The following is a 20,997-nucleotide window of genomic DNA, read 5'->3' on the forward strand; positions in this document are numbered from 1 at the left end:
CTGCTCTAGGGGTGGAGCCCGGCGCCGGCCGCGCTTTGCCGCCGGCCCGTTCCCTGGGGAGCCGTTTCTGTCCCCCGGGAGGGCGGTGGGGCCGGGGCGACCCTGGGGCCGAGCTGACACCCCCGACATCCGCCGCTACCCTCAAAGGCGCATCCCGCGAAGAGCGCGGCCGCCCAGACGGGACGGGCCCGGTAGCCCACGGCCGTGTCTGTGCTAGGGAAAAGGCGGGGGGACACCCCGTGGGATACCCCCTTGACACCCCCTTTACGTGCTTTGCGTGTTTGCCCTCTGTACGTGCTGCCTGCTCCGGCGCTGCGGAGTCTCCCCGCTCCGGCTGGCTGTGCTGTACTGCCGCTGGAAAGGTGAGTCCTGCACCCTGTCCCGTCCCGTCCCAACCCCCGCCTCCTCCCGCCGGCCCGTTCTGCGCGAAAACGCGAAGGAGGCGGTGGAAAACCCGCAGGAGGCGCGGCCGAGGCGGGGACCGCCGCCCCGCCCGGTGCTGCCCGGTGCGCGGTCAGTTCCCCGCGCTCGCACGACGGGCCAGCACCGGGATCTAGCGAGTACCGGCGAGGGGGCGGGGGTGGGCAGGCGGAGGGAGGGAGGGAGGCGCGATCGCGCCCCGCCGCCCCCCGCCGCGCACCCGCCGCGCACCCGCCGCGGCCGCCACTTCCCGCGGGCGTCGCTCGGCGGCGGGCGCTGCCTCCGCAGGAAGCGGCCCCGCGGCCCGGCCCCTATTGCCGCTCGGCAAAGGGCTCATGCACTCTGCGGCGCGAGCGGTGGGATGGCTCCGGCTCCGGGCCCTGAGCCGCGACCCCCTGCGCTGCTGCCGCTGCTGCTGCTGCTCCTGCTGCTGCTGCCTGGCCGAGCTGCCGGCCTGGAGGTGCAACGCAAGTTCCTCTCGCCCACCCCCACCAACAACTTCGCCCTGGACGGTCCCGGCTCCCGCGTCTACCTGGCGGCCGTGAACCGGCTCTTCCAGCTGTCTGGGGGCGAGCTGGCGCTGGAGGCGGAGGCGGCGGTGGGGCCGGTGCTGGACAGCCCCCTCTGCCACGCACCGCAGCTGCCGCAGGCCTCCTGCGAGCACCCCAAGGTGCTCACCAACAACTACAACAAGATCCTGCAGCCCGACCCCGAGCAGGGTGTCCTCGTCGTCTGCGGCTCCATCTACCAGGGCCTCTGCCAGCTGCGCAGCATGGCCAACATCTCGGCGGTGGCCGTGCGCTTCCCGCCGGGCGGCAGCGACCCAGTCACCGTCTTCCCCAGCATGCTGAACGTGGCGGCCAACCACCCCAACGCCTCCACCGTGGGGCTGGTGCTGCGCCGCGGTGGCGGCGGCGGGGCGCGGCTGCTGGTGGCCGCTACCTACACCGGCTTCGGCAGCCCCTTCTTCCCCCGCAACCGCAGCCTGGAGGACCACCGCTTCGAGAACACGCCAGAAATCGCCATCCGTGCCCTCAACGCCCGCGGAGACCTGGCCAAGCTCTTCACCTTCGACATCAACCCCTCCGACGACAACATCTTCAAGATCAAGCAGGGCGCCAAGGCGCGGCACAAGCTAAGCTTCGTCCGCGCCTTCCTGCAGCGCGGGGCTGCGCCGCCCGCCCGGCGCCCCTACGCGTACCTGGCGCTCAACAGCGAGGCAAACGCGGGCGACAAGGAGAGCCCCTCGCACAGCCTCCTGGCCCGCATCTGCCTGGGCGAGGCGGCCGAGACCACACTCAACGGCAGCGGCGAGACCAAGAAGCTGACCGAGTCCTACATCCAGCTGGGGCTGCGCTGCGGCGGCGTCAGCGACGCCTTCACCCGCCTCGTCTCCGTCTTTCCGGCGCGGGCTGCCTGGAGCAGCCCCGCGGCCCCGGGCCCGGCCCCGCCGCCCCCCGAAGAGCTGCTCTTCGGTGTCTTCGAGCGGGCCGGGGCCGGCGGCGGTGGGGGGCGGCCGCAGTCCGCGCTCTGCGTCTTCCGCTTCGCCGAAATCGAGGAGACGATCCGAGCTGCCCGCAACTCCTGCTTCGTCAGCCCGGCCGCCGGCATGGTCACTGTGCTGGACAGCGTGGTGCAGGGAACCGGCCCGGCCTGCGAGAAGAGGAACATACAGGTATGGGCACCTGCAGGCGAGGGGAGGGGGGACTGGGCGTCCCGGGTAGGGAGACTGCGGGAGGCAGCGGCCCCTTCCCGTCCGGTCCCGTCCCGTTCCTGCTGCTACCGCGCCGCTTCCCTGGGTGGGAGCGCGTCCAGCGACCGAGTGCTCTCCGGTCCCCGTTCCCCGCTCCCCGCTCCGCTCTCTCCGTCCCCCGCGCCGCTTCGTGCTCTCACCGGTCACATCGTCAAAGCCGGGCCGCGGGCTCGTACCGAGCAGAGAACGTGTGTGTGTGCGCTGTGGGGGAGCTCACCCCCCCCGCCGGGGCCGCTGTTGTTCCCACGCCCCGATCCCGGTCACTCGCGGGACGTCTCCCGCGCGGCGCACCGCGCCTGGGACCCCGCCGATCCCTCCGCGGCCGGCCGAGCACACATCGCTGCTTTATTCACCAGCTGCCTTGTTCTGCCGCGTTCAGAGCAGAAGTTTTGCCATTGTTGCCGTTTGTTACCAAGTGACCGTAAACGTGAGATAAAGGCGCCGCTTTTCCCTTTCACTGAAGATACGCGGTCCTTAGGGGGGAAAAAAAGAAGGGAAAAGGGGCTGCTTCAGCTGTGCATTTTTCCCTTCCTCTGGGAAGGAGGCATAACTCAACTCCGTCAAAGATCGTAAAAACATCTGTTTGGTCTTAAAGGCGAGACAGAGTGTTTGAGCTCAGGCTTCCCCGCGCAGTGGCAGCGACACAGAGAAAGGTTTACCATGGTAACCCGAGTGCTCTGTGTGGCATCTCTACACTATGTTCAAATACGTAGCCTTAATGCAGTGGTTCATAGACCTACTCCAGTAAGGTTGAATAGTCTTTCCCCAGTGGCAAAGTGCAAGCTGCCTGACAGCCAGGAAATCTGATAGTTGTCCTGGCTCTTGAGTTAACTCCACAAAGACTTGGGGCATTAAACAAGGGGTGCCCAGTCCTGAAGTCTTGGCATGGTGACTGCTCTCAGAGGCGTCAGGAATGCTGTTTGCAGGACAGGGGGATACCCGCAGTTCTTGTTGGCTGAAACTCCGCACCCTGCAAGTTAGCCCTCAGCCCCGGCAGGGTTGAGCTTCTTTCTACCAGGCAGGTCAAGAGGAGACATTGTGGCTGGGGGTTCTGGAAGGAGCTTTGAGTTACCAGCCTAGCTGTGAGTGCACGTCAATGACAGAAGGACACTCAAGAGAGTAAGGAAAATAATCATGACTAACACCAGCCTATTCATGTTGAAGATACTAAGTGCTATATCCAGTAAGCTATTTAGACAGCTAATTCCCTAAGGACCCCAGGGAGACTCAGTGCAGAAGTGAGATTTCACTCCATCTTTGGGTCTGGCCCATCATGCTGTTGTGCTGTGGAGTGTGCTTGGGGTCCTTATTTCTGTGTGCTCCTGGTAAGATGAGGAAGGTGACCAGAAGTGTGTTGTCAGCTGATGCCACAAAGGCAGCCTGTGGAGGACAGGGGTGAGTGCTAGGTGATACAAGGTTTGAGGAGCCTCACCAGTGCTGTTGGAGTCAGTGGAAACCCTCTGTATTTACCACTGCAGCGAGACAAGGCTGTGAGAAAACCTGTTTACATAAGACAGCAGAATGGCTGGATGGGGAAAACCGTGTTCTAGTCCTGACTGACACTGCTGCTGTGTTGCTGACCTTGAGCCCGTCCTTCAACCCTAGATGCCTCAGTTGCCTGATTTGCTGCATTGCATTTATTACTATTATTCAGAAACACATGTAGCGTAAGATTGCATTTGTAAAGCTGCTTTGCGATCCTTTGATATTAAGTACAGCAGGATATAAATGAAGCATACCATTAATATTTGCTCATGCCTAATATTTCTATGCTTCTCATTTATTTGAAGTATATTCCTCTAAAACCGCTGACCAAGGCTGTTGGGAAGCCTTCCTACCAGTCAGAAGGAGAGCCTTTCAGGTTTTTTGCCTTTTACTTAATCATTAGAATTGCCAGGAAGTTAACAAGCTGTTTCATTTCCAAGTCCCCGAGTGGCAGTGTCAAGAGAAGAGTTCTAATATTGTGTTTCTTTGTACTGTGAAAACCTCACATCAATTTCCACCTTCAAGACAATGAAATACTCTAGTACACTTTGTGTCCAGCCCTGGGAACACAGCAGGAAAATGTATTAAAGCAGCAGCTGCTTTGGTGGAGCAGATCAGTGTGTAGCTGCCTTCCTGTTCTGAGCTCCACTTCTCCACTCGCTAGTGGATTTCCTGGTTGTCTTCAGCCGATGCATCACTGATGGTTGCTCTGGTATTATCAAAAGTGTGCTTTATTGGTTCTGCCTGTGGACTGGGTGGTTGGGTTTTAAGCTCCTTTCGGAAGAAAAAATAAAAACCTAATGATGGCCTGATTCATTCTGAGCTTGCTGGGATGAAGTAGTTGGTTGTTACAAACAGGGAGTGCAGGCTGTTAGGCGTAATGTGGTGTGAAAGGAAAATCATTGCCCCCTTGTGTGCTCTTCTGTCTAATTGAATGCTCCTCTCCTGCAGCACTCGGTTGTGACTCAGTCAGGGAGCTGCAGCACTCACTGCCAGTGATGGGTTTTGGGAGGGTGCCCTCAGCATGCCACCGTCCCCATGGCACTGCTATGGCAGTGCTCGCTGATGAGGGTGCAGGCTCGTTACTCCTCGGCATCATAACACGAGGCTGGCACTGGTAGGAGGGGCTTTGCTCCAGTGCAAGGAGCTCTCTGAGGCAGTTGTGGTCAGTGTGGTGGCAGCCACTTGTTCTGCTCTCGCCGTGAGCACATGGGACTGGCCGTGCAGGGGCTGCGGAGGGTGGCTGGGTCTCCTCTGGCTGGGAGGGGAGCCTGGGTGGCTGGTTGGCCTGTGTCCCCGAGGCTCGGCAAGGGCAGTCACCGGCTCAGCCTGGAAATGGGCCCGTCGCTTTGATGGAAGCACTAACTTGCCGTTAAGCACATGCTTAACAGCTTTGAGAGATGTGGCCAAAATGTGCAGAGGAGGATGGTCTGGATCAGGAGTGGAGACTGGTTGGTTGTTCTCCTTGCGTACTGCTGAAAAGTCACTTACCAAGGAGGTGAATTTGCAGTAGCAGCTTAGGGGAAGGAGGATGTACTGGGGAAGGATTTAGTTTGATTGGGTTCTTGTACTGAAAGTGAGTGGGTGAGCTCTAGGATTGCTTTCCCTCAACAGAAATAGCTTTTTATAATGAATTTTGTGTCAAATACTGGGCTGTCTTTGTAACTCCTGCAGCTAAAATGAAATACTTGCATGGAGTCACTGCTGCGTTTTGCCCACTCGAAGCCTGGGTGGAATTTGGACTCGAGCCCCCAGGAAAGAAAAGGAGTATGAGCTCTCTGTAGCAGACTGTCTTTAACATTGGAAGCAATGCGCTGACAGAGCTTATCAAATCCCAAGGGCACTGAGCGGGTTTACTTCATATTTGAACTGTTCTGCCCCAGCAGGATTAAGGCCCAGTAGGTTTGAAGGTCATGTAGGCTGCGTGGCTGGAGCGTGGTGCAGCTGCAGTATCCACAGCCCTTGCAAAAGCTGAGCAGGCAGGACCCTGTGTCCCTGCCCGCTAGCCCGGGAGGAGTGTGTGGGTGTCCCAGCACCTTCCCCCCCCAATGACACTGAATGTAAAGGTCTGGCTGTTCCTGTGTTGTAGGCAGCCACGCTGCATCACAGCCACATCCCTGCGGAGTGACCCCCCCCAGTACCCTCTCACCACAGCCCCATCTCTGAACCTGATGCGCAGGCACCATTGTGCTGCCCCAACCAGCAGTTGCCTTTTTGGCCAACAACGAGGATGGCTGCCGGGGGATCCCAGCCCTGTTCTCCAGCCCCAGCTGCAGCACGAGGATGAGAGAATGTGGATGTCCAGGCACCTCTGCAAACCTCCCCGCTCTGGGTGTCCGAGCGGTGGCTGACGTGGGGGTCTGAGTTTAACACAGGACAAAATGCACCATGTCATGAACAAGCATGCTTGAGGATGTGCTGAGCTGGTGACCCCATCCCACACGCGAGCTGCGCCCGACTCCTTGTCTGCTGTGGTTTCTATGTCGAGCCCCACGCTGTCTTTCTAAAACCTCCCAGAGAGGTAACTAGGGAAAGTAGACTTTTATTCATTAGACTTCGATTTGCTTGCCAAGGATCTGCATCTCTCTTGGGAAATGTTTTGGGGTCTGCAACTCAAAAAAGGCTGAAAATCCGTTTTGTTTCCTATGCTGAAAAACATAGGGACGGCGGCATGGGATAATCATGCGTTTCAGCGTTAATTCTCGTTTCTGGCTCTTGTGGCTTCATGTCAGATCCTGCATGCTCATTGAGCACAGTGTTTTGTGGTGTAATGATGAGATACCCACCAGTGAGCTTTACTATACCGGGTTGTTAAATAAAATGAACTCCTTGAGTAGGCTGTATAAACAATCTCAGTATATATGTATGCCTGGGCATAGAAATGTGGTTTGCAACTAGGTAGAAAATGTTCCCAAAGAAAAAAACCTCATATACACGTGGGAATATGACAAAGCATCTACTTACTGTCCAAATATACTGTGGCATCTCCGTGGGACTGGGTTTTATAGGAACTGAGTTACTTTGAAGTGCTGGTTTATACCAATTTAGAAATTCCAAACATGAAAACAAATGTGCCTCTAACATTACATCTTCTCAAATAAATCTGGAGGATTAGCCACAGAAAGGAAACTGGGAATTTACACTTAATTTCTGCATTAAAGATGGGGCAGGAGTTCTTGTAGCTGACTTCATTTCTGCTTTTCACAGAACGTGATGTGTTTGGAGTTGCTAGCATGCATCTGAAGGTGCAAATGCTGTTACTGCAAAGCTGCACCGCGTTGTGGCATTGCTATAATCTGTTTTGCTTCTGGATGTTGTACGAGCAGTGGGAGTTGGTGTTTCTCCGAGCCGCTGTCCGAGGGGAGCCTGGGGTGCCCCATATGAGGGGTTCAAGCCACAGCCTGAGCCTTGCCGGACTCTGCAAGACTTTGGGCCCCAACCCAAGTGCTGCGTGCCTGCCCTGTCGCTCACCTGGTATTAGTGGGTCGTGGCCAACTGTTGGGTGTATTTCCTTGGGAATTAACATGGAAGCACAGCCTTCTGCCTGCAGCCACGGCACAGGCAGGCAGCTTCGAGCGGAGAGCAGGAGCCGTGTGAACCTCGTCCTTCCTGGGAAGGCAGGCTCAGCTCTGGGCTGCCATGCCTGGGGCCTTCCCGGTGCTGAGGGCTGGTGCCCTGTGCGGAGCCAGGGAGTCTCCCAGGGAGCAGGTCGGTGCCCCCAAGCCAAAGGTGGGTGGTGGGAACACACCTTACAGGCCCCGGGGCTCGCCCCTGCTTTGCATCTCAAGCTCAAACAGGTCCTAGATTGCAAAGGGAAATTCGGTCAAAGTGGCAAAAGTTTCAGTGCCTGGAAACCAGAAGTTGTGCTGCTGTAGGTGGGAGAATGGAAAGTGGCTCCTGGCGCTGGCAGAGCGCCTGCCAGCTCCGGATGGTGCTGGCTGAGCACTAGGTCCTCCTGCAGGGGGAACTGAGCTCTCCCTTGGGTGTCTGTACAGCCAGGACTGCAGCCGGCTGCACAGATCTTGTCATTCTTGGGAGCTATATGGTCAAGCTGACCTGATCCAGTGAGCTCACCGGATCTCCTGTAACCGAGTAATGGTTTAGGTGGAAAACAGGAAAAGGATCATTTTGGCCAAGTCTAGTGTTGCCCGTGGAAGGTACCTGGCAGCTGGGAGGAAGCTGGAGCATTCTGGAGAGGTGCTCATGTGTTCACACAGAAGCAATTGTATCTCAGGAGCAGGCCCTTCACTCAGCAGGTTTTAACCACTTTTGTTTGTGTAGCCCCAGATGTTTTCCAGGACAGATGTTTCCACACGTGAACACGAAGCTGCTCCATGGGAGCCCCGACAGGAGCCGACAGGAGCCGCAGGGTCTCAGTGGGTGGAAGTGAAGGGATTTGCCAGCTCTTTTCTGAGTTTTCAAAGTTTGTTTTATAGTGACTCAGAGAGAAGATTTGGGCTCAGGGCACCTGGAGAGGTGAATAAGGCACATAGAGATCTTGAGGGGTGCCTGGGGATGCTGTGAAAACAGTGCTGTGCCTTGTAAATCCCAATAGGCACCTATTCAAACTCACAAGCGACTGCTCCGTGGTGATACTCTGGTGTGATGACCTCTTCCAGTAAGTTGTTGGAAACACAATAGGTCTGAGCCCCTGGCTGTGGTAATTTAATGCAAACACCGGGCAAGCTGGAGCCCGCAGCGGTTGGAAGCAATCAATTACAACCACCTGAGCACCACCACACGCTACCTACAGCAGCGTGGCTGCTCCTCCTGGCTCGGGCTCGTGCCTGGCACCCGTGGGGACAGCGTGTGCAGGAGTGTGACCACTCACAACACTCAGGAGCTGATGGATGCAGGTCGGTGTTCCTGACCTGGGCCAGAAATGGCTCCGTGGCCATGGGCACATGGCTGATGCCCAGAGGTGTTACTGCCTGTGCTGTGTGTGCCCCGTGTGCGAAGAGCAGCCCGGCTGTGCCTGTGGTGCTGCTGCAGCCCCGTGCGCTCTCAGGTCTGTTTGGAAACCCTTGGTACTTGCACCAATCTGCGCTGGGGAAGTGTTTCTGCAGCGTTTCACAGGGGCAAGTAGGTGGTCAGAGAATGCCTGATAGGTGCCTTGTCGTTGATTAGATGGTTGGGAGCATCAGCGTTTGAACTGAGGTCCGCAGCACACATACCTAGGGGCCTGGCATGGGGGTGTGAATGACCCTGCATCTGCAGGAGGGATCCTCTTTGCTTGTCTGTTTGGTTTTCTTTTTGTGTTGTTTTGTTTTGTTTGGTTTGGTTTTTTTTCTGGGTTGGTAAATAAGTGATTGCAAGTCCTTATTTTCCAGTTGGGCTCTAACATCTTGCAGCAAGCGGAGGAGGTGGCAGACTTTCTATGGCAATCTCCCCCTTGGAGAGACTGGTAGAATTTATTGACATTTTTGAGCAGAGGGAGCAGTCCTGATTCCTAACATCTGGATAGCAGCTCTGCTAGCAGGCAGCGCTCTGGCGCACCACAGAACAGCTTCAGGACATATCAAACAGCCTGGAGGAGCCCGTTAGATGAGGTGTGCTGATGAGCAGGGCTGGTACCAAAGTCCGTGCTGATTTTCTCTCATTACCTGCCAGGTGTCAGCAGGTCTTGTCAAGTGCGGGGAGTGTATGCTGGCTCCTCCTGCAGATCTGTGCTGGGGGTTGGGACTAGGACATCCCCAGGGATATGGAGGACGCAGGCAACATGGCATCCTACAGCACCAACAGTGCAGTAGTGACCACTCTGCTCTGTGGTCTGAGCAGAGCTGATCTGCTGTTGCCAGCCCCTGTACCTTCCTCTCCAGTTCAGGATGCATTGTTTTTTGGAGGAAGGGACCTACAGATAGTCCCAGGCTTGTAGACAAGGGACAAGAGGCACATAGGCTTGAGGTGTTTCTGTGGTGGGCAATGGGATAGCGGCTGACTTGGGTATTCAGGGTTTTCTCCATATTGGGGGTCTCATTTGGCTGTGCCGTCCTCTGAAGGCATGGCTGGAGTCACACTCCCTGGGTTTGCTGCCATGCTCCTGAGGTTGCTGCTGCGTGGGTGAATGGCAGCCATGGGTGTTGCAGGGCCCAGAGGGAGCTTGGGGCTAGTGGTGGGGCAGGTTGAGTCCAGGCACAAACCCCAGCTCAAGTCTCGGGGCTCAGTGAAGCTGCAGGCTTGTGTTTTGATCTGCTGCACCAAACCCACAGTGGTGGCTGTGCCAGCCAGCAGGACACGGCTGATGGAGGGCAGCAGCGCTCTGGGTGGCTGGGACCAGCTGCTGAAACAAGGCTGCCCAGTTTTTGGGCCTGAACCATTGGAGGGTCTTTGCTTTGACGAGATGCCTGCAGCTTACATATTGCGAGTGGCCCTGGAATACGAATCTTTAGATTCTAATCCAGATGCAAAATTGCCTAAAAGTCTGGATTTTGCAAACATGTACCTCAATTATTTGAAGGAAATTTGGAACTTGTATTTCCATTTCTATCTTATCTCTGTTTAAAGTATTGTGCTGCTTCACACTGCTCCTTTCCGGAGCAAAAGCCCTTCGGCTATTAGATTTTCATCCCACTGTCTGCTGACTGCTGCCAGCATTCAATGGGTTGTGAGCTGCTAGTGGCCAAAAGCCATCTCTGGTGGATCGCCTAATTAAAAGGGGCTATTGAAAACCTGGCATAGTCTAGAAAGTGGCTGTGTGTAGAGTGACCTTTTTAGGAAGAGCTGGGAAAACTACAGTATAATGATGGCACTCGATGAAGAAGGGGAGATGTGAAGGGTGAGTGGATTTTAATGCAATATGAAATAGTTTCCAAGGTTGTTTGACTTGTGAGTCCCTGTCATCCTTCATTACATCTTGTAGAGTCAGATGTCAGCTGCAGGCAGTACAAAGGCACCAGGCTGGTGTGTTCTTACATGTGGTTCCTTGGAGAGCGGTGGACCCAAGTCTGGGAACCAGCTCACGCAAGGAACGGGCTCAGGTCGGGCTTTCAGCAGTCAGTGGCAGGTCATCACATGGAATGGAAACTGTGGTAAAGTCTCTGCTTGAGGGAACAAACACCCGCATCTGGAGAGCAGTGGATACAGGTGATTTCTCCCTCACACATCCTCATTTGGTCTTAATCGCGTACATTCCTGGGGTGAGCAGAATGGTGGGAGGCCGGGATGGGTGTTCCTGTGCATTCCTCCTGGGATCCCACCTGCTCCAGCCGCCTTGGTGCACTGAGGCTCCGTGGCTGCAGGAAGGCTATTTGGGCTCTGTCAAATAAGCTGCTGAAGAAAGGTTTGAAGCTCCGGGGAGGAGCTAGGGTTGCAGTGTTGTGTCCCTGGGATCTCCAAGCTGTAGTGTCAGGTTTTGCTGAGCTTTGCAGCAAGCTGCAAATCTGAGTGGATCTTTGCAAACAGCTTTGGAAACATCAGTTTCTACAAATCTTGGATAAAAATATAAAATGGTAGAGAAATGAAAGGTTTCCATACTTGAACCAAGTAAGAGAGGCCTCAGTTGCTGACTCCAGTAAGACCATTGATTTTTAACAAATTTTGAAATTATTCAAATTATTCAGTTATTGTGATCCGAATTTCCTAGCTGGGGGGGATGAGGTGGGGAGAGAGGACCTCCAAATGTCCCTTCTGCTCAGTTAGTGAGGAAAAAAGGCTTATTTTTAACATTTCCATGCCAAGCTACAGCAGTGGGCTGGGTGCTGGGAGCATTGGTGGTGTTTCTGGATGTTGGCGCCAAAGCTGGTGTGCAGGTGATGTGCATGGTGGTACCCATGGGGACGCCTCTGTAGTGTGGGGCAGCACTGGCATTCAGGGGTGGGGTTTACTAAGGATGCATAAAAGAATAGTAGAGTTCTGCTCATTACCTCAGAGCTTAATTGATTTGGCAGAACTAATGAGGAAAATACAGGAAAACATTTACTATAAACTCCTGCTAAATAAAGCAGATTTGAAGTGACACATGCAAAAGACCGGTTGTGTTCGGTAAGATGTTGTTACTTTAATGGATGCTTTTTTCAGCCCAGGATCACACACATAAGTCTTCGGAGCACTCTGAGCATGTGAAGTGCTAAGTGTTAGGAGCAGCAATAACAAGAAATAACCCCTGAAGACTGAGGAGCCAAACTCACTGTTCACCCAGGGCTCCTCCCTGTGGGAAGGAGTTTGAATAGTTTGAGGTTGGTTACTGAAGCCAAAGCTCAACATCATAAATGAGAAACACAGCTTGAGCGGTGAAAGGGGGTTCTTCCAAGGAAAGAGAAACTAAGAAAAAACAGCCTGAATAAATCAGGCATCTTCCTCAGCAGTTTCAGAAGGACGTGTTAGTTGGGCTTTCAGTGTGGCGTGGGTGTCCCAGGATGAGGCATGCTTGGCTTATCCACTCTTTTCTTGTCCCTGGGGAGCGGGGCAGAGGAGCTGCATTTCCAGTGGGGGCAAATTTAAAGGACATACAAGCTCTTGCTGCTTAAATGCTTGCTGTTTTGACTATGACAACCCCTTTGGAGCCTGTTGTTTGTTAATCCCTCTGGCTGCCCATTCCTGGGGGATTTGATTGTATAATCTGAAGTATTGTATTTAATGCAGGATGAAGGCTAACATAATAAGCTTGACCAGCCTTCCTGGCGGCATGAAGGATGTGCAGTTTCAGTTAAAAGACTGCTGCTTTTCTGTATTCCTGTGCTCTGAGCAGTGCCCGTGCACTCGCATGTGCTGCCTTGGCTCCCTGCAGGGCAAAGCGCTGGTGTGTGCCCGACCCTGGCTTGAGCAGAGCAAGGATGGGGATCCTGTGTGCCAGGGCTGCTGGGCTGGGGGCAGGTGTTCTGGGGGTTGGGCTGTGCAAAGCAGATCCTGCAGGGCTCCTGTTGAAATTGCCCTCAGCTTCCTTTGCCAGTAGCTCGGGCTCAGGGTAAGCACATGGGTAGGGGTTTGAAGAGTGATGGATGGCTGTGAGTCTGGCCGGTTCCTGCAGGAGGAGGTGGCAGAGGAGATCAAGGGGGTAATCACAGTCTAGGTGCAGGCGTCCAACCTCGGTATCACTGCTGGAGCTGAGGGTGGAGCCTCTGGGGACACCTCGGAGCTCTTGCATCCTCCCTAACACCCTGAGGGAAGTGTTACAGATACCCCCTCCCCTTTCCTCCTGCACCTGCAGGACACAGCAGAGGGTGGATGGCCACAGGGAGCCTGTGCATGTTCGAATCGTTGGGCTTTACCCTCACCGTAGCATTGCCTTCAGCCCAGCTGTTCCCTGGTGTTGTCCCAGTCCTTCCCTCTGAGATGGGTTCTGCGGGCAGCACGTCCATATGTGAGGTCTGGCGGGGCTGCCGCTGCTGGAACAGCAGCCAAAGCTTGGGTTTCGTCTGAGATGAGGCACATCGCGGAAAGCATCTTCCGGTGTGCCAAACCCCTCACCTCTGGTGGTTTGAGGTCTGCGGCTGCAGTGGAGGTGAACTTTGCCGCTGGTGCTTCAACACAGCAGCTTGGCCTGACCAGGCTTGGCACTGGAGGTTTGGCAGGAGGTCTGTGCTTTCCAGACTCAACGAAAAGTTTCTCATTTGCTTTCAGGGGCTGGTGGGCTCAGCCTGTGGGTTCAGCTCTGGCCCTGAGTCTGGCTTCAGGCATGTGGTCTGCCAAGCCTGTCGCCTGTAATGGGTGAGCATCTCGACCATCACCGAGAAGTCAGAAATCAGTGCAGGGAAGGACAAGTGGCATGGGCACCCAGGGCTGCCGGGCACCTCGTGCTTTTGACTCTGCAGTTTCTTGTGCAGCACAGAGGAGGTCTAGGGAGGCAAAAAGTCCCAGGAGAACCACTTGTCTGCAGAGCTCTCACTGCACCCGGCCTTCCCCAGTGGCCGTGGTCCTGGGCTCGCCAGTCTGGAGTAGAGAGAGGGAAGAATGTGTTTTATAGGATGTTGAGGAAAAGCTCTCCTGTAAAATAGAAGTGAAGATAAGAGGCTGAAAACCTGCCAGGCATCAGGAGCTTTTTGGCACGGGGTGACATAGCGATGGAGGGAGCAGTGGGTGTGCCGACAGGGCTGTTTCTCAATGTGTGGCTGATGTGCTTTGGGGCTGGTGCTGCTGGCTGTGTTGTGGTGGATGTGCCTGTGACAGGGGAGAAGTTTGACAAGGAATCTGGACATAGCTTTTCATTAGCAATTATTCCTCTTCAGCAAGACATTAACTTTCCCGATTCAGGGCTGGAGGTGATAGTCCCAGCTGCCATCCATCCATGAAGGGGTAAGGTACATGGGACTGCACATGGATCACTGTGGTTTCCCAGGGCATGGACCAACACGGAGATCTGCAGGACAGGTTCTGATGGCTGCTGCTGAGCAGCTCTTGCACACTCAAGAAAGCATCAGCTCCTGTGGATGCTGACGGGTCCCCCACCATCAGTGGGACAGAGCTGATTTACCCCCAGGACTCTGCACTTGCTGTGTTGAGCTGCGTCTGGCCACTGCCATGGAGGGGCTTGGGCAGGCCATGGTCTGTGTTGCCACGGGGCCAGACAGGTTGGGCAGCCCGTTGCTAGTGTCACTGGTGGCTCACAGCTCACCATGAACCAGAACAGGCGCTATTCAAATGTTCAAAACAGAGCAAAACCACCACTTCCTCGCTCAAGGAACTTGTGGTCTAAGGAAGCAGTGAGAGCAGCGTGCAAACCTCATTTTAAGCCTTTTTTTTAAGGACGTCTCATGTGCTGTGGGGGTGCTGATTGCTTCGTTCTTGAGAAAGATTCAGCAAGATTCATTTCATTAGAGGTTCTCAGCCCGAGTGCCTCGACTGGCCAAGAGTGCGCGTTGATTTGCCTCCCATTGCCTTGAAGATACGATGGGAAGTTAAAAGAGCTCTGTGATAATGCCTGCCCTTGCAGCAGCACTACAATTAGAGACCGCTTACGTCTCAAGTGCCTTAACAGTAGAGGCCTCTTCTGAGGATGACATTTTCCTCCAGGCATCCCAAAGAGCCAGTTTCTGACGGCTCTGGTGATGAAGCTGCAGCAGATAAATGCGTGATTGTGTGTACAAACTGCCGGCAGCCACGGCGCTCGGCAGGTCCGGGCTCTGCCTGCATTGGGCTCACGCTCAGGCTGGGCTCTGCTCAACACAGGGAGGACTTGTGCTCCCTGTTTCCATAATGCAGCCGTGCTGCCCTGCCACCAGCTCTCACTCTGCCATGCAATGGTTCCTGTGAATTTTATCCTCTCCCTTCTTTTTTGCTTTGAGTCTATGTCCTGCTGTTGTTTTTTGGGCAGTATCTGAATTATTTTGGCTATTCTCTCTGAAAGCCGAGGTTTCCCTGAGTCATACCTAAATGGTAATAAAAGCCTCTGATGGTTTATGTTGAGGAAGACAGGAGATAAAACTAGAGTCCTTCTACCACAGCCTTTAATGGCCTGGAAATGTCAGTTGTGTGGGAGCAACTGCCAAATTTTGAGCTTATGAAGATGATGGCTAATTCCCACAAATCAACAAGTTTGGAGCAGATTATCGGATGCTGGCTGTGTCATTTTCCCAGGACTCCAGGCATGCTAAGAGCCAGCACTTTAATCCGCTCTGATACGATGCATGAAAGGGGCTGGACTCCCTTTGCACTCTGTGCTGCTCCGGGAAGCTTTCAGCCCCGCTGCACTGGAGTCAGAAAAGCCTTGCTGGAAGCACAAGGTGCAGGGCTTTTGAACTGCAGCCTGCTTTCAGTTCAGAAATAAACTCCACCTTTGCTAAAGAACTATTTTTAAGGTCACAAACACAGGATGCAGAAATCAGTCCGTTTCATGGTTTTCCTGAGTGCTGCCTCACCACTCCTCTTCCTCCTTCTGTTTCCAGCAGACTTCCTTCCCGAGGGGACATCCTGCACGGCTGCCTTTGGGGTGCAGCTCCCGCCTCTGGGAGCTGCAATGGAAATTCTGGGAAATCACTTTTTCTGCTCCTTTTAGGCCTGGGATAAAGAACTGAACTCGTGCTGTGGAAACAGCCGAACTCCTGAGCTCTGATGCAGCTGGAAATCTCTCTCTGTCCCACTTGGTTTGTGCAGTCACAGCTGGGGGTTGATCTGACCAACTCTGCTGTCAGATGTGGCTCCTTGGTTTGAATTCATTGGTGTCCCTGGTGAAATGGTGCAGAATGGCATTCAAGGCCAGGTTGGATGAGGCCTTGGGTGCCATGGTTTAGTGTGAGATGTCCCTGCCCATGGCAGGGGGGTTGGAACTGGATGATCTTAAGGTTCTTTCCAACCCTAACTGTTCTATGATTCTATGATTCTAAATCCTCCCTGTGAGCGGGGGAACACAGTGCGGCCACAGAGCTGCTCTGCCTGTGCTGGCTGCGGGATGTCTCAAGCTTGTGCCTGAGGCCTGAAAGTGCCAGCCAAATGTTTTGCTACAGAAGGATTTGAATCTAGACTCGCCCCATATTTCTGTGAGTTCCGGAGTGTCCAGAGCATGTAGCAGAAAAGTAGCGGCAATACAGTAAATGCCCATGGGGTTGCTTTAAAATGCAGACGATAGAAAGAGATTGGTTTTGAAAGAAAACGCGTTTATGCTTTCCCCACTTCAGGGTAGAATCATAGAATCATAGAATAGTTAGGGTTGGAAAGGACCTTAAGATCATCCAGTTCCAACCCCCCTGCCATGGGCAGGGACACCTCACACTAAACCATGGCACCCAAGGCCTCATCCAACCTGGCCTTGAACACTGCCAAGGATGGAGTATTCACAACCTCCCTGGGCAACCCATTCCAGTGCCTCAGCACCCTCACAGTAAAGAATTTCTTCCTTATATCCAATCTAAACATCTCCTGTTTAAGTTTGAACTCGTTACCCCTTGTCCTGTCACTACAGTCCCTAATGAAGGGTCCATCCCCTGCATCCCTATAGCCCCCTTCAGATACTGGAAGGCTGCTCTGAGGTCTCCATGCAGCCTTCTCTTCTCCAGGCTGAACAGCCCCAACTTTCTCAGCCTGTCTTCATATGGGAGGTGCTCCAGTCCCTGATCATCCTCATGGCTTCCTCTGGACTTGTTCCAACAGTTCCATGTCCTTTTTATGTTGAGGACACCAGAACTGCACACAATGCTCCAAGTGAAGTCTCACGAGAGCAGAGTAGAGGGGCAGGATCATTTCCTTCGACCTGCTGGTCACGCTCCTCTTGATGCAGCCCAGGATACAGTTGGCTTTCTGGGCTGTGAGCACACACTGAAGCCGGCTCATGTTCATTTTCTCATCGACCAACACCCCCAAGTCCTTCTCCACAGGGCTGCTCTGCCCAACCTGTAGCTCTGCTGGGATTGCTCCGACCCAGGTGTAGGACCTTGCACTTGGCATGGTTAAACTTCATCAGGTTGGCATCAGCCCACCTCACAAGCGTGTCAAGGTCCCTCTGGATGGCATCCCTTCCCTCTGGTGTATCAACGGAACCACACAGCTTGGTGTCATCGGCAAACTTGCTGAGGGCGCACTCAATCCCACTGTCCATGTCACCGACAAAGATGTTGAACAAGACTGGTCTCAACACCGATCCCTGAGGGACACCACTCATTACCAGTCTCCAGCCGGACATCGAGCCATTGACCACAACTCTTTGCGTGCGGCCATCCAGCCAGTTCTTTATCCACCGAGTGGTCCACCCATCAAATTGATGTCTCTCCTATTTAGAGACAAAGATGTCATGTGGGACAGTGTCAAAGGCTTTGCGCAAGTCCAGGTAGATGACGTCAACTGCTCTACCCCTGTCCATCAGTTCCATAGCCCCATCATAGAAGGCCACCAAAATGGTCAGGCAGGATTTCCCCTTAGTGAAGCCATGCTGGCTGTCACCAACCACCTTGTTGTTTTTCACGTGCCTTAGCATGCCTTCCAGGAGATTCTGCTCCAAGATTTTGCCAGGCACAGAGGTGAGACTGACTGATTCCTAGTTCCCTGGGTCATCCATTTTCCCATTGTTGAAAATAGGGGTTATATTTCCCTTTTTCCAGGCATCGGGAACTTCACCTGACTGTCATGATTTTTCAAATACGATGAGCAGTGGCTTAGCTACTTCATTTGTGAGCTCCTTCCGGACCCATGGATGGGTTTCATCAGGTCCCATGGACTTGTGTACGTTCAGGTTTTTAAGATGGCCTCTAACCAGATTCTCTCATACAGTGGGCCTAGGGTCATCATTCTCACAGTCCCTTTGTCCACCTTCCACTACTGTAGGGTAGTTTCATTTAAGATAGAGCAAGATTTAACCCATTCCACAAGGAGAAAGCCTTTAATTGTGTTTTCCCAAGCTGTGGTGATTGCCTGCTGTCTGCAGAAGGATGTGACTTGGCAGTATCCTGTTTACTGTAACGTGACAGAATGAAGATGTCCCCTCAGTGTTGTGGTGTACAGAGAGCAGAGCAAAGTGTGTTACCCCACCCTGGGACCCGAGAGAGAGAAACACCATATGTCTCCTGCTGCCTGCCATCGGAAGAGCTGATGTCATTTAAAGAAAGGTGTTTCAGAGGAAGGATGTAAGCGGGTCAAATAAAGCTTAGCCAGTGTTAGAATAGTTACATCCTGTTTACCATGGAAAACACTTGGTGCTGATATTGGCTCTGAAATGCATGATTTATAAGCAGGCAGGCGCGGCAGATAAGGAACTTCCCGTGATCTTGCCCCCTGTGAGAAGAAAGATCTGTGTCTGCTGGCACACCAGTGCCTGTATCGGCTCCGTGGGCAGTTGCTGCAAGAGGAGGTGCTGAGCATCTCTCGGGCTCCCAGGTGGGCCCTGATGTGCCTGAGTTTCCCAGGGGAGGGAGGCTTGTGAGCTTCAGGTGGTTAATACTGGTGAGGGGTAATGAAGAGGGACTAGAGATAATCATTCCCAAGGCAAATAAATAAACCAAGTGCATGTCTGAGGGTCTAGCTGTGAAAGGGACCATTAAATCAGAAACATGAATGGCTTGCTGTGCCCTCTGTATGGTATAAAATAGTTGTGTGGCCCAATTACGGGGGAAAACAGACACACTTAAGAATTTGGGCTGTGATTTTATTTTTTTAATAGGGTGAAATGCCATAAAACTGCAAAATGCATTTAGCAAAGTCCCTTCCATCCACAACACTTGATCCTTTTGTCTTGGTCCCATGTGAACCAGGCTGAAGCTCTGAGCATGTTACCTCCTGCTTGGCACTTGCTTTAGCAGAGGAAGTTTTTCAAATCAGTCTTTGTTGCTCCATGTTTGACGCGATCAGCAGCAGCAGCAGTGGCGCGGGTCTGGTGTCTGCTGGGGCGCAGGGACTGAGAACAGGGTGGTTTTGTGGAGAGGACCCAGTCTGGTGTTTCCGGCAGCATGCTTGCAGCAGGGAAATAAGCCCTGGGTGTGTCTGCAGCATCGTGCTGCCCCTGGGCAGGGGTATAAGCTCTTCTGCAGCACAGGGGAATTTGCTGTGCATGCCATTGCGCAGAGGGTGCTGTGGATGGTGGCCTGTGGGGGCTCCTTTCCTCCCACCTCTTCACTCATGGAGACACAAACCAGTTGCTGCACATGCAGTTTGGGTTTTAGCAAGTTTCCTCCCCATGGTTGCCCAGGGATGTGTTCTCTAGTGTGGGGCACCAACCCCACACATGTCATGGCCAGGAGGGCTGGAAGTGCACCCCAGCCCAGGGTCCATGCAGAGGGGTGATCCTGCCTGGGTTTCACACTCTCGCTGTGAAGCCTGAAGATTTGCCTAATCTTCTAAACCGTATGGAGAGAGGGAAGAGTTGAAGATTTAGTCTGGTTCCATTAATGAAATAATAATGATAATAAGGGAATTAAAATACAGGCCCTTGTGCACTCAGTCCTTGGAGGAGAGACTATGCTAAACAGGCTGGTTGTCAACTTTGGCTTGGTGGAAGCACGTGGTCCAGTTTCTTAACAGATACAGCCTCAAATCCCTGCATTTGTTCTGCTTAAATTAGCACTTCTGATGATTATTTTGGAAGGAATATCCATGTTAGGGCTGAGTTCAGTAAGGCGTGAAATGTGCTTAGTTTTAGGGATGTGGGTTGCAGCCCACCAGTGGTCTTTTGTCTAGAGCTTTGTGTAACCACTTCCTGCAGTCAAGGCCTGAATTTGGTGTGGTCCGGGCAGTCTGCAGGTACCTGCACATCATCCCTGCAGCCGCATGCCCACACTGCAAAGGGTGACAGCCCAGTTGTGGCTTCTCTTAAGATGAGCCTGAAATGACAGTGTAGATGATGTGGTAATGGCCCTTGAAACGTGCCCATCATTTGAACGGCTTCAGCTGTACCCACAGCTCTTCATAAAAGCTGCTGCAGGAGTGACAGCGGGTAAATTGTCGGCAGTGAGACTGTTGTGATGTTCAGACATTGAATCCATTCGCATCGTCTGAGCAGAATTTACAAGGGGAGTCTTGAAGGATTCAGGGCAAGAATGGTCATAAATCTTGGGTGCGTCTCAGCAGGGTAGGAGGAATATGAGGCATCATTCCCGTTTCCAAATGCTGTGGTCATGCAGCAATTGTGCTAATTAATTTAGCACGGTATGGTGAAGTCTGTTGGTTTGCTTCGGGCCAAAGGAGCCAGACGCCTGCCCAGAGACAAGGCTCACAGGTGAGGAGTCCTTAGCAATTGTTCTCTGCCTTTGCCCTTTGGCACCGGCTAGCAAATGGACACGGGTGCCTTGGTACCAGCCTCTGCCCCAGGGCTGAGGGTGGATGGGGTTGGTGGCTTTAGTGTTTCTGGGCAGTTTTGCAGCTGCTGCTCTTCCTTCCATGTCCAACAGTGCAGTGCCGCCTCCTGCCTGACAGCTGCTCCATCCCATTCTGTCCCAGTGGAAGACCAGTGGAAATTTTGCTGTTGACTGCAGTAGCAGCAAGACCAGAGCCAGGTTTTACAGTCCGGAGAGTCGCCAGCACGCTTCCCCCTCCTCCCGTTGGCTCTGGCCTCAGTTACTTCCTCACTCACTTGCAGGGAAATAACATTTTGAGCTTTTATTGGAAAAACCTTTTGCTTCACCTTTTGTTTATAGAATAGAATAGAATAGAATAGAACAGAACATAATAGAATAGTGTGGGTTGGAAAGGACCTTAAGATCATCCAGTTCCAACCCCCCTGCCATGGGCAGGGACACCTCACACTAAACCATGCCACCCAAGGCTTTGTCCAACCTGGCCTTGAACGCTGCCCAGGGATGGAGCATTCACAACCTCCCTTGTTCCAACAGTTCCATGTCCTTTTTATGTTGAGGACACCAGAACTGTGCACAATACTCCAAGTGAGGTCTCACGAGAAGGAAGCTTCTTTGAGAAGGCAGGAGCTGGAGATGGTGTCTGGTCTGCAGCTGAGCACAGCTCCACACGCTCCTGATCCCTGATCCCGA

At 53.5% G+C, this 20,997-nt stretch overlaps 1 protein-coding gene across 1 annotated transcript in view; it reads left to right on the forward strand.

The window, feature by feature from the left end:
• Positions 1-781: 781 nt before the first annotated feature.
• The window catches only part of PLXND1 (plexin D1), a gene marked incomplete at both ends in the record, with an annotated part of 74,665 nt that continues 54,449 nt past the window's right edge, over positions 782-20,997 (forward strand). The window contains one exon of the mRNA XM_080625508.1: positions 782-2,095. Coding sequence (XP_080481634.1) covers positions 782-2,095 — 1,314 coding nt within the window. The remainder of the gene's footprint in view (positions 2,096-20,997) is intronic.

The sequence above is a fragment of the Psittacula echo genome (genome assembly GCF_963264785.1).
Source record: "Psittacula echo genome assembly, chromosome: 9".
Classification (NCBI taxonomy): Eukaryota; Metazoa; Chordata; class Aves; order Psittaciformes; family Psittacidae; genus Psittacula; species Psittacula echo.